This window comes from Mirounga angustirostris, unplaced genomic scaffold (genome assembly GCF_029215605.1).
Source record: "Mirounga angustirostris isolate CCGP_5_RB_7025 unplaced genomic scaffold, mMirAng1.0.hap1 SCAF_6, whole genome shotgun sequence".
In the NCBI taxonomy this organism is placed as follows: domain Eukaryota; kingdom Metazoa; phylum Chordata; class Mammalia; order Carnivora; family Phocidae; genus Mirounga; species Mirounga angustirostris.
This window is the reverse complement of record NW_026991714.1, coordinates 105,829,000-105,842,650: the sequence shown is the minus strand read 5'-3', so window position 1 is coordinate 105,842,650 and position 13,651 is coordinate 105,829,000. Positions and strand designations below refer to the sequence as shown.

Genomic DNA, 13,651 nt, shown 5'->3' with positions numbered 1-13,651 from the left:
TGTGAAGCAGGCAGTTCACAATAAGGCAGTTCTCAGAGACCCCACGTGGCCTTGACATCAGAGGGGCATTGATGGTCTCCTGCTGAAGCTGTACTATTTTTATTCCTTTAGGAAAACTTTTTTTTTTCCTCCTGATCAGTCGATTTTGATAAAAACACTTTCGGGGAGTCTCACCTGTAACTAAGGTTTTGTGGAATGGTCAAGGTATATGTGGATGAACTCACTTCTGACCTGCCATGCATGCTGGGATGAAGAAAAGATGGCGCCCCTTGGGAGTGGGTTTAAATTCAGGGTCATAAGTTCCTTCCTGGGGTGGTAGTTGCATAGACTTACCTACTCTGCGCTGCCCCGAGCTTTCATGACCGTGTTGGGTGGCTTCACTGCCGTGTTATACCTTGGGAATTACCATGAGTTCTGTAACCAAAGTGTTAAGGATGTTGGCACTTAACTGTCTCTTATTATCTGACCGGCTCAGCTCTGCTTGTATAATGAACTGTATCCACAAGAAATCATGGTGTGTATCTTTATGTAACTGATGCCTTGCTTCTCCTGAATTTTCAGAACATTTTAAAAAATTATGGTTAATGTTAAAGACTCTAGAGGTTATTTGTTGAAGTAACATACATTCTAATAAGACATGCATTCGAAAGGATGGCCAGGGAAACCATCTCATCAACATGACGACCAGTTCTGTCCTCGCCTTCCCTCCTCTGTCTCTCCCCTCCCCATCCCCTACACTGCCTCTTCTTGTGTGTAATGCCAGGGCTCTGTACAGTGTTCTGTTTAGAGTGGTTGGAACATTTTTCTGCCCGTGTCTTTCATTGCTGAAGTAACTCACCTCTCTCATATCGACTCTTACCCAGGAGCCGCACTGCAGACTCTTTGATGTAGGTCTTTTCTGCATGGCAGCTAAGGCCAAGCTGTGGTTTTCATTGCATGCTGCAAGCTCACCCTTTCGGTTGTTGCCTCCAGGTTAACCAGATCCTTTTCCTGCACTGCCCGTGCATGCTGCGAGCTTTCCCCCCAGGCCCGGACCTGAATGTAATGAGCACTGGGCGCATGAGTGGGATTGAAGCAGTAAGTGTTAGACTACACTGAAGCGCTGGGATTTAGGGTTTTCTTTGGACATCTTCGTGGGCCCCCAATTTGCTGTGATGCCACGAAGGCCACCCCGTCCCTTGAAAACGCAAGACTAAAACAATGGGAAAGAGAAAAATAAATCTCCTGTTTTTAGATGTATGCTGAGCAAAGGCTAACAACATGGAATTTAGAAGCAAGGGCCAGTTTTCCAAGTAACCATTTACCTGACAATCAGTCCTGCAAATTCCCAACTCTGTGTGGATGTGCTCCAGATTACAAATTATTATGGTGCCTTATCACATCTTTCTGAACACTGTTACCTAGTTTGGTTTTGTTTAGAGCTAATGAGATTAATAAATGTGTATATTAAAAAAAATCTCTTAGGCTAACTGTCCTGAAAAATACAATCATTGGCCTTTGTCTTGGTTTATTGTGCAAACAGGAGCTCCAATTCAACTTTAAAAGATGTCAGTGGTAGTACAATAAAGGAATACCATATTCATCAAAACATGTTGGCATTGCATTCAATATTACTGATTAGTAATCGTGATCATTTTCTCTCATTGAGATATATTTTTGCCTTAGGGGTGTCTAATGACTCCTTTTAAAACTGCTTTTCTTTTTTTTTTTTTTTAACATTTTTTTTTTCCTGCTCTTTTTTTTTCTCTGTTTTATTCTCAGAATAAACTGTTACAAAAATAATTGTTAGGCTCTTTTTTTGAACTGGATTTTTTGTTATTTCCCGTAAATAGATGCTTTACATTTTAATACATACCTTGGCTGTCATTTGAGAACGATGACAGGTGGGCATTACCAAACTCTAATAATCCTATGGCAGGAATAAGAATTCCTAGAGAATTCTTGGTGGAACCAGCTTGCTAGAGCCTCTTAGATTAAAACTCTGCACTAAGCAGTCATAATGACACAAAATTGGAAGCTTCATATCTTGTGTTTTATTTTTCCTCATGAATCCCGAGTTCCTCATATCCAGGGGATTTAGTAGATTGAAGCTCTTTCCACAATGTTTTTTCCCTTATTCTGTGAAACATATCCTATTCGCCCTATAGAAATAGACTTTGCTTAGAATTTCATAACATGTTCTTTTGGTTACCAGTACAAAGGCCCTTTGAATGGAAGCATTTCCCTTTTTGAAAGCTTAGATGGAATTATAGACCTATGCAGAGCAGGTGATCCTGACCAGCATGATGACATGCTCTCACTTTACCAGAGCTTTCCTTCATCTGGGGGTTTGGTGAAGGAAACAACTGATTCTTCTCTTTGGGGTTCTTCAGTAAAGGGACCCACTCCTTTTTCTCAGAAAAACACAGTGCTTCCAGATAAAATGAAAGGATTTCTGAAACCCAACATAGAGAGGGGTTAAATGGATCCATTTATGGAGACAAAAGAGAGAATCATAAGAAGTCAGCTTCCTAGGGGCATCCTGGGTCCCTCACAGACCTTTTATTTTTACAGTGAGGGGGGAAAATGACTCTAGAGAAAATCAAAGATATGGCAATAGAATTAAAAAGGGGAACTGCAGAAAGAAGCAAGGAAAAAGAAACTTTACCCCAATGAGCACACAATTCATGATATTACTTTCTGAATGGATACAGAAGTCAAGTGGATACCATTAATATGGTGGAAGGAGCTATTATTTCTGAGGTACGAGCAGGACAGTTTTGATAATAAGTGATTTCCAGTGCTAACCAGAAGCAAATGGGAAAGAAAAAGTGAAGGAAAAGAAATGTTCCTGGAGGTAAGAAGTTATTTCCATGAAGTAGTTAAAGAGCAAATTAGAAGAGTGTATACTTGAAGATATGATTGTATAATCATAGGGCTTAACAAGCCATTACCATTTTCTGTGTTAATGATGACAATTTGCCTCTAAAGGTAACTTGTCACCTCTGATTTTCCGTGGTAATGTTGGTCCCCACTGCCCAGGTCACTTTATGGCATTCCTAAGGCGTGACTCCTGTTTTGGACTCAGCAGACTCATGACTTCTAATCAGCAGCATATCAGACTCTCCTTTTTGGCTGTGAGGCTGCTGGGCTCCCAACAAAACTCCTAAATAGGAATACTTACAAAACTTCCACGCCTCAGCTGTCAGCCAAAGACAGAGCTAAGACACGGCTATTTAATTTTCTTGTGTAATATAAAGGTTGTAATTGTTTTCTATGCCAGATGTCAGAAGAACGTGTACCAGGTCTTTCTCAGTGTCTTCTTAAAAAAGTTCTCAACCAAAAAGAAAAAACCAATCTCAGGATATCAGAAACAAAACTATCATAATTATCCTTTAGCATCACATATAAATTCATGTGTAGCTTTTAACAAATGCCAATGTCCTGGTGGTGAGTATGTATGTTATGTGACAGTGTTTTCTATTCTTCAAAGTGAAGCAAAGCAGATAAATGGAACCACTATTTCCTTACCTAATTATTTTTTCCCTAATGCTCTCGAGCCTCCCCAGGTCAGTACGAGGCAGGTCTCCAGCATTGACACTCTTTGTCATTGAAGCTCTTCAGATGAGACCACCGAGGAGTGTGCTATTCTGCTTGGGTCCAGATGTGGCTGGCAGATAGCAAGATTGAAACTGTGACAGATCTAGGTCTCTTTGGCTGCTGGCAGGAAATTGGAGTTCCATGAAGGGAACAGGAAAGGGATCTGTCTCCTGCATCCTCATTACCCCCATCTGATTAGGCTATCAGTCTGGGACCCAGAGCAGGCTGGGCCTGGCTGTGTAGATTTGGGAGTTTTGGATTTCCCACTTTAAATCCTTGCAGGTAGACCCATAGCAAGGAGGCATTGCCAAGGTCAGGCTGCTCAGGTGTGTCAGGATTACATTAAAGCCAGGGAGGTGGATGGGGGTGGGAGCATAGGGCATAAGCTAAGTAGGAGACTAGTAGGATGACCAGGGAATACCCAGAAGAATCCAAGACAAACATCAGGACAAGAAGGCTCAAACAGGAGAATTTTGAAGTCTGTGCCCAATAACAGCTCAAAGAGATCCCACAGTGATTTGGAAGACTGTTATACTGTGGGAATCCCAACCCACATGCTCAACCTTAGGAGCCCCTACCATTCTCTATGCAATTATGAGACCTTCATAGTTTATTTGGGAAGCCTTGAGTCCGAAGTGCCTTGAAACTGTGCCCCTAGGCTGCTTCCTCATGGTTGCTCTCTCCTTAAGAAATGGCGACACCAGACAATTGCCCCCCAGTGTCTAGGAGCCGACTAGTGGTTATTATGGGCAAGAGATGATTGTCTATGGGCCTCTCGGCACATGTGTGGCAACATTTAATATCCAGTAATGTTAGGATGAATCCTCTTTTCTTGCTTCTTCAGGTCTACATTTTTGTAGGCATGAGAGTAGTTTGGCTTCAGGGGTCAGAGCTACTGCAATCCCTCCTCTCCAATCCCTCTCCCCCCATTGCCAGGCAATGTGTCTGGGTTCCCTGCTCTTCATTCAGACCTGGAACTTCTTCTCTCTTCCCTCTTCTCCCCCTTTCTAATCACTTCACCCAAGCGATCCTATTTTGTGGATGGTCCCAGAGTGAGGTTGGGGTTGGATAGAGAGCATACATTTCTGCTGGAAGGCTGTGGGTATGTGCCCTGTGTGCGCATGTGTCCCCATCCACATGTACCACTCACAATTGTACATTGACCCTGCCCTTGAAGAATTCTCTGTCTGTTTTGTAGTATTTGTGTGTGTGTGTGTGTGTGTGTGTATTTGAATTTTCTACTTCATCACATCCCTCTACTAGGTAAACAAGAGTTTACAGAAGAAGAGATGGCTGGAGTCAGTGGAGGTAGAGAAATAAGAGTAAGAAGCAATCGGTCATGGGTTCTCAGACAGTTCAGTGAGAACCAAAGCAGCACTCATTTGGCAAGACTCTGTTTCATGTAGTAGCTTAACTCTGATTTATTACATAAAAGTTGCTGGCAAATATGAACACTAATTCCAGTCTGGTAACAACTGTGATTGAAATAATTGTAGTCTGTAGACAAATTGGAGAAAACAAGCATTAGTGGGTAGGTTGTCTTGGACATCATTCCAAGAGTCCAACAGTGAAGAAATACATGATCTTACAGACGTAGAATTAGAAAAGATATTTAGAAGACATATGACTGGTTCCTCCCCCTGCCTCTCCTCCAGATTCATGGTAAGCCAACCAGGCAAATGAAACTCTCTCTTCTGCTAAAGACCCGGGAAAAGAATACACAACCTCCTGTGGCCACTCATTAAAGTGACTCATGGCTTTCTTTGTCAGGAAATCTTGGTTAATTATTTAATATTTATGAGACTATGTGGCTGCCTTTATGGAAATATAATTTCCCTGGTGTTCCTTCTTTAATATTACCCAAATGAAATGCTCTAATATATAGAATGACACCAGATGTTAGCTCACTGCACAACCTATTGGGCATTTGAATTCATTTACAGCGTCCGATAAGGAAGCAATAAAGCAGGTACAAATGGAAAATTAAGTGTGAAATAATTGATTCTATCAGTTTTTGTTCATTTGGATGATTGCCTTTTTTGGCATTTTTCTACAAACAGTCCTTATCTATCACTATTGTTATTACCTTAGTTTTAAAAATAACTATCACCTCTTCAGCACTTAGTCTTTACTCGATATCCGATTTCATTCTTGCAACAACCTTTGCGGTTTGTATCCTTATCTCCAGTTTACAGATGAGAAAATCAAGTTGTGGAGTTCAGATTATTTGTCTACGATTATACAGCTAGTAACGATAGAGCTGGAATTTTAACTCTCCCATTGAATTCCAAAACTACCTAACTGCTATACAAGCTTGAGGTTAACTTCTCAACTTCATCAGAGAAAATTGGGGCATCTTGTGGATCATCCATCTTTAAGCAGACGAATAACTAGGAGTTATTTCTCAACAAGCAGAGGAACTTACCCTCAGCAGATGGGGTCAGATTCCATGATGCCACTACCCCTCAGGGGCCCCGGAATCACTTCTGGGGATTAGTAATGTCCCGTGATGCCCACATTTTTGCTTTTGATTTACTTATTTGGGTGCTTAAATGGATAAAAACATACAGAATGAAGATGAGAAGGAGACCCTAAGCTCGGATAGCATCTTGAAATCATGTGAGAAAATTTAGAGGAACTCTATCAGAAAGTGACAGAGATTTCACCATCTGAGTTTCATGAAAACAGATTATCAGTGTGTTTCACTGAGAAATCCAGTGTGTAAGAAACTGACATATTTTTTTTTCTCTTCATCGGCAATCTGTGTAATTTTGTTTGTCTCCTTGAAGAATGCTTAATTATTAGGACCAATTATTTGGGTAGATACCCTGAGCCATACAACTGCTCTGAAGTCTACTGCTATCATTCTTCCAGGATTCTCTATAACAGTCAGAGCTCAAGAAGACAGAGCACATGGGATCCCAGAGCAGTAAGGGTTTATATACCAACTTTTCATTTGTTCCAGTTCATTTCAACATGACCCTAATAAGGCATATATTTGTGGCTATTGGCTCACATCTCGTCAACTGAGTGGAGGCAGAATTGGAAGTCTGATGTTGTCAGAAAGATTAATAGACCTGTTGATACAAACCCATAACTGAAGATTTCCCAACAAAGCCATTTAACTAACTGGCTTGGGATCAAGTAACAAAAATGTTTTCTATTCACATTAGAACCATTGCAAGGTCTAAAACAAGTGCTTTAAGATTTAGAAAGGCTCCTTTTGAGGTCATTGTCATTAGTATTGATTAATGACTGAATGCAAACTCCCCCATCAACAATAATAACGTCTTAGAAGATACCTACTCAGATGTTCTGGGATAAAGTCAAGATGATGGTCAACAGGAGAAGCTGGCTTCTGTTTGATAAAAGAGATAAAACCTACACAGGTTATTGAATATATGCTCCACTCAGTATAAACACTAAAAGCACCAACTTTGGAAAGACAAGCTCTTAAGGACATAACTCTGACAAGGTAGTTAAAATGGGGGTACTAATGAAAGCTAAAGGATAGAAAGCTTTCAACTTGGATCCATTCAAGACCTGGGGTGCTGTCTAGGTTAGAAGACAACGTTGTATATAAAGATTATTACTTTCTCAGTGATTAATTACTATCTTGTCATTTGCACTAAATCCACTATTACTATTAACTTAGAAGGTATTTTTCTGAGACCTAAAATTATATGAATAATAATAATACCAATAATTTGGAGTATATTGTAAAGAATTGCCTCCCTTTAAAAATATTTTGCTCTCATAATATTCTGACCAGCTAGGTGCTTTTATTTCTATTTTGCAGGCACTTTGCTTATCCAGTATATCCAAACATTATTAGAAAAACATCCAGTCATTTAGATTTCCTCCCTTTCGGCTGCAGATAGGTTCTGTAGTATCCACGGCTATATGATGCTATCATTTTTCTTTACTTCAGTTGAATGGAATGGGATGCAAAACTTTACTGTCTATTCCATAATTAGAAGTGTTCTCAGTATCTAAATATCATCCATTACTATATCCATTCTTGTTCTTTTAGAATAAGAGAGGACAAGAGAAAATTAGGGCATCTTGAGGGTTATCATCTTTAAGCAGATGGATAACTAGGAGTTATTTCTCCACAAGCAGAGGAACATACCCTCAGCAGATAGGGTCAGGCTCCATGATGCCACTACCCCCTCAGGGGCCCCAGAAGCACTCCTGGGGATTAGTAATGTCCCGTATGACCGTCTTTACAGAGCAGGGTTAGATACAAGTCATGAAATAAGGAAGGTAGCAGCTCATAGTAGCAAAGGGCTTGGCATGGAGCAGATGGTAGAAAATAAAATGGGACATGTAGTGAGGCTGGGTTTCAGAGGTTCATCACAGTCAGGGTTAGAGCTGATGTATGGTGCAGGAGGGAGCCATGATAGTAGATGAATGACATCTTTTAATTAAATTAATCTGGCAACATTGCAGAGGTGAGACTAGGAGAAGAGTCTGGAGTCATTAAACTTACTGTATTGATTCATGTCTGTGGTGCTATCTGGTGGTCCGTAATCCTGGTGGGAATTGAGAAGGCTCCATCCAATTTAAAAAGGGACTAGCCATAAGAGTGAGGAGAATTCAGATGTTAGAAATTATTTCACAAAGTGCTATTTTGTTCCTCAGTTAGTCCCTTCCCTCTCATGTGGTTATTTATGAAATCATCTCAGATATTTGCTGCTGCTGTTGATGTCCCTAAACTGCTTAACATTTTGTTGTCTCATAAATGATGGTCTCCGTAACCTCTCCCCATCTATACTTCATTTTTCCTTTTAATCTTAAACTAAAGATGTGCTTCTCAGGCACTCTGTTAATTAGAATCTCGGTGGTGAAGCTCACATAGTGGTGTTGTAATTACTTCTCTGTATCGTCTTAATTTTTTTCCCCCTTGTTCCCACCTGGAAGTGAAAATATCTGTTCAACTTCTTGATCTCAGCAATTAGTTAAGTGGTTTGCAGCTGGTTATCTGGGGGTGGGCTCAAACGTTTAATCATCTCTGCTCAGGTCTGAATGGGAATCTTCTTGAGAAGCAACACCTGTAATTAGTGTGTAGTTGCAAGAAAGTGCTTCTGGAACAGTGGTTCTCAAAGTTTGGTCCCCAGACAAGCAGCAGTATCTGGGAAGCTGTCAGAAATGTAAATTCCCAGGGCCCGACCCCAGCCCTACTAAATCAGAAACTCTGGAAGCGACCTGTCAATGTTTTAATAAGCCTTCCAGGTACATGCTAAAGTTTGAGAACCACTGTCCTGGAGAAATATCTCCACTAGGTTGAGCAGCCAGACTCAGGGAGTTAGGAAAACAGACTTCAGAAAACACCAGAGTTTAGAGGCTGAGAAGACAGGGCAATTACTACCCTTTTGGTGATGATGCAGATATCCAGAGGAACACCTGCTGGAAGTGAGTTTTTTTTGTCCTTAGTCCCTGCCCCTTGAAAGAAAACCTGGCTAGCCATTGTTTGCCCTGTGCTTTGGAAAGACAAGGTCTTAGGTCAGTTTCAGGAAGGACTATTGGATCTTCCCGCTCAGGGGTCTTCATTGGATATTATGTTGTTAAATAGATGAAGAAAGAGATATATTTGCCATTCTGAGTGAGTCTCCTTTTCCTCTATAGACGTCTAAATACTAAAGATGCGCTTATTGGATGGTCAAGAGGAAATAAGACGACTCTCCTACACTGAATATTTAAAACACAAGCAGCTCTTTATTGAGGTTCTTTTGAAGGTGTCCCAATCATAGAGTCCTGGTGAAAACACTAAACTTGTCTAAGGTTTTAGTATCACATTTGACCCATGGACTGTGGGAGTCTAAGAATGAGGAGTCCATCAGCTAACCAATTATCTTGTGTCCTCTAATTGGTAAATCATTAGTTTAACCAGGAACAATTTAGGGAAAGTCCATTTACTACTGCCAGGATCAGAACCAGTATCCCTATTTCAGTTCTTAAAACTCCACTTTTTTTTTTTATTGGCAACATATATCCACATACAGCCTATTCGGATGTGGGCATGCCTCGTAAGAACGGCAATCCAAATTTAAGTGTGTACTTCGGAGTCACTTTCTTTTGTGTTAAAAAAAAAAGTGATTTCTTTTCTAGCTCTTGAAACTTCTGTGTATCTAGACAGGGAACTCTCTTATTGTACATGAGAAGGAGAAGCAGTTTGTATTTCATTTTCTACCCTACAGTGAGCATTAATCATTAAGATAAAAATCTCTTTGGGAGGAAAATAAATCCTGGCTGATATGGCCAGCCCTTTTATTGTTGAATTATATATTTTCTTTTTATAAGATCAGTGAACTTCTCTGTGGGTTGTTTCCATTTAGGGAATGAAATGATGGGGCTTTAGAATCTCCACTCTGTGGTCTCTGATTGTGTGAGTTTGTAGACTGCAGGCACTCAGAAGATTTATCTCAGAGGGGATCCTGATAAACAGTTCTATTGCCACTTGAGAAAACTAGGCAGGACATTTCTCCTTGGACTCTCGTGGCAAGCAGGAAAGAGCTAAAAGGGATAGAAAACAGATTTCCTCATCACTCTGGTCCTACCTGGGTCACAGAGGCTGGGCCTCTTTTATCCCAGAGTTTTCTGCTTCTCTTCGTCTCTTCTATCTTAACAGAGCGTACCCATACCATTGGCAAGCTTCAGCCAGAGGACAATCTGCTAGCACCAGCAGTATAGTATACTCCTTTTCTTTTTTCAGCCTAAAGTCTAGGACTCAAGGAATACTATGAAACAGTGGTTAAATCAGTTCAAAATTTTTGAAAGAGTATTAAGGAAAAGGTTTGATATGGTTTCAGCTCTGTTCTCTGTAAATCAGGGATGCTGTTGAGGTATATTTTTCAACACAGTGTCCTTTAGCAGAAAGCCCTCTCATTGCTGCCTTTGCATATGGGCAATAGAGGAGGGAACAGCAGGAATTACAAGGAAGGAAAGGATCAATGGGAAGAAGTTGCTACAGTCTGATTCCTTACGTTCTTTTGAACATATGGAGGAAAAGGCCATTTATGTGGAACCAAAATATCCTCAACGGCATTGAGCTAACATCTTTTCCCCCACTATCCCATTCCCTTCCACAGCCTAGCAAGTGTTTTACCTATTAGATAGATTTTAAGTTTACTACAAAATTTACCGCAAAGGCCATGGAATTAATGGGAGCTAGGAAATTCACAGGACATCCAAATATATTGTGTGGGCAATAGTAAGGTTATTGTTTGACCTTGGTGAAGTGATAGTGGGTTTTCCATAGTAGACTTGGGAACCAAGACTTTCTCTCTGTCCCTTTGACTATGACTCTCAATCTTGATGAATATGAATTTAAATGCACAGTTAAGTCACTCCTGGTACAAGTAAAACCATGAGTGCAGCATTTACCAACAGAGCTTCCCACCCTCACTCTTGATCACTCTCTTACACACACACACACACACACACACACCATTCATTTATCAGTAGCACATCATACCAGTGGCTTATGTAGCACAGAGATGCATTGTCTCTTCCCTTGGAATCTGTAGTGGATTTCTGGTCAACCTAGTTCATGTACTTCTTTTCACTGTGACTAGAGAAGCTAAGAACTCTGACACCTGTGGACCTTGTGGGTCTTGTTTTTGACATGAAACAAAACACCATCCTGGCTTGGGGATTGCAGAAGTGTCTCTTATTAACTCTAGGTCTGGATTTTCCTTTTTTCATTTAAATTAATACCCAAGTAGGGGAGGAGGTAAAGAGCAGTGGTTTAGCTTTTGTGCTCCTCACTCCTTCCAGCATTGGACTAAGCAAATTCCATGCTGTCTTCCCTCCCACTTCCCCACCTTAGCAAAAACCTAGAAGTTGTCATTTCCTTTATAAAAGAAATGTTTTTCAGCGTTTGCTTTTCCTTTAGTCTGCTTAGTTGGTAAATGCAAATGTAGGTAACCTGCTCCTCCTCCCCCCCATGCTTGTCTGGAGGTTTTCCCACCTATTTGTGATTTAGGAGTGACAAAGGGCATGTTTGACTTGTAATAGAGATGAAGAATGGATAAATTCAGTGCATGTAATATGATTGGAGAGTCCCATAGACCGACCCACCATGCCTCTATGTGGGCCCTGCATTCCCATACTGCACAGATTCCTGCCTGTTGAACAACCAAGCATTGTCCTCGCAGAAGTACAACTATACTAACTGGTATTGCGTATAGCAATTCCCAAAGTGGTGGTACTCGGAAATCCTCCATCCTGCACTTCTCAAGCTAGCCCTCTCCTGGCCCAAAGGTCCACGTTGCTTTCCATCCAGGGAAAGTATTTTGCTTCTCCCCATACTCCCTCCCCTTTCCCCACCTCATCCTCTTTATGTTTCTGTCCTGAGTGTTACCATTTGCTTACTGATAACAGTCTACTATGAATTTTCATTCACAGCTTTGAGATGCTTATGAGGCTTTCCTGCTTCCCACCCAGCCCCAAACTTGGGACTTTTTACACACTGATCCTCTGATCAGTTTGACATGGGAAAGCCCATGGAAGCCATGTACCAGTTTGTATAGCAGTACCCTTTTAAAAAACTGTCTACTCTTGAACAAAGTAGAGTGTGCTGGGGGTTCGAATTGGCTGCTTGACACACACAAAGCCAATTAACTTGCATGCCAAAAAAAGAAAAAAATTAACCCTTAGAGTACTGCTTCAACATTTTGGTTTAATGGTCTTGAACTTTACCAGTTGAGCAATCCTTCTTTCTCCAGATCAGAGTGCTATACATCAAGTCCGTACTTAGTCTAGCCAGAACATCAACCAGGATCCTCTCCTCCACAGCTTTCCTGAGATGCTCCTGGGTCCTTTATTATTCATCAACCGATGGCTTTCAAGAGGTCTCAAACACAGCCACTGAGTTTAACTGAAAATGGGCTCTACTTCTAATGTGCTAGAGGGTGTGAGGGACTATTTTGAGCTTTGGTATATGTCCTCTAAAAGAAAGAAGTCAGTTCTTTAAGGGTTAATGTGAAATTAAGGAATTTGATGGTCTCTCCTGCTTGTCCTTCCTCCAAGGTATCTGCATGATCCTTTTTAGATTCTTAGCTCAACTGTTGAATGATGATAAAAATAATATATATATATATATAAATATATAACTACAAAAACAAATAAAAGAATAAAAGACTAAATGGTTGAATGGAAAGACCCCTTGGCCATGCTTGCTTGATCATCACAGAGGGTAGAAAGACCAAATGTTTTAGTCAATAAAGATTCATTTTGTCCTCTACCCCAAGCACCACTGCCACACATTATGTGCAAGACGTGATGATGCTTTTCATTTACCTCTTGCTTTTTTTTCTTCCTGTCTAATAGCCCAATAGAATCCTGCCAGAATTTCTACAAAGATTTCACATTACAGATCGACATGGCTTTCAACGTGTTCTTCCTTCTCTACTTTGGCCTGCGGGTAAGTCTGATCCCCACAACTCAGTATCATCATGGGGCCGCTTGTACCCAGGGGCCATGCCCCGTGAGCATCTGCTCTTGCAGAGATGAAGCCCAGTGTTTCCAGGGGGGACAACAGACCCACATTCTGATTTTCAGTCTCTGAGAGAGTCCTTTCCTTAACTTCACATTTTCAGAAGTGCATGTTAAAATCTTGTTCCAAGGAGGCGACCGGGGATTGAAGTAACTATTATACTTCTACTGGCCGACTGTTTCTCATCTCTCTAAATGCAAATGCATTGTTGTCTTAAATGGAGAAAAAAAAAAACTCTTAAAATTATGTTTATTGGGGCTCACTTAGTTGAATCCTGAGAGAACAGTTGTGAGGCTTGAATCGAGGCGGTAGGTTGGTAGAATTTGGGGGCTTGGAGGATTTGTAGTCGAGCCTGTCTATGAGGGGAGCTGTACAGAATGTGTGTTACGGAGATTGTGTGTCCATGTGTGTGTGAGTGGATGCGTACATCGATGCTTTACTTAAGTCATATTTCCGTTAGAGTCTAATGGAAGTGAGACCACTCAAACTCTCCTATGATGCTATTGAAAACCACAGGAAAAGAGATGGCCTGATATTTCTCCAAGGTTAACATAGTCTACAGTCATTCTCTAC

General features: G+C 40.9%; 1 protein-coding gene across 18 annotated transcripts in view; it reads left to right on the top strand.

The window, feature by feature from the left end:
- KCNMA1 (potassium calcium-activated channel subfamily M alpha 1) overlaps positions 1-13,651 on the top strand; it is a 734,101-nt gene that overhangs the window by 411,811 nt on the left and 308,639 nt on the right. For all 18 annotated transcript variants that reach the window (XR_010412485.1, XR_010412484.1, XR_010412486.1 and 15 more), the window contains one exon: positions 12,913-13,006. Coding sequence is in view for 14 of the 18 variants with exons in the window: in XM_054508237.2 (XP_054364212.1) it covers positions 12,913-13,006 (94 nt within the window). In the remaining 4 variants the exon portion in view is untranslated. The remainder of the gene's footprint in view (positions 1-12,912; positions 13,007-13,651) is intronic.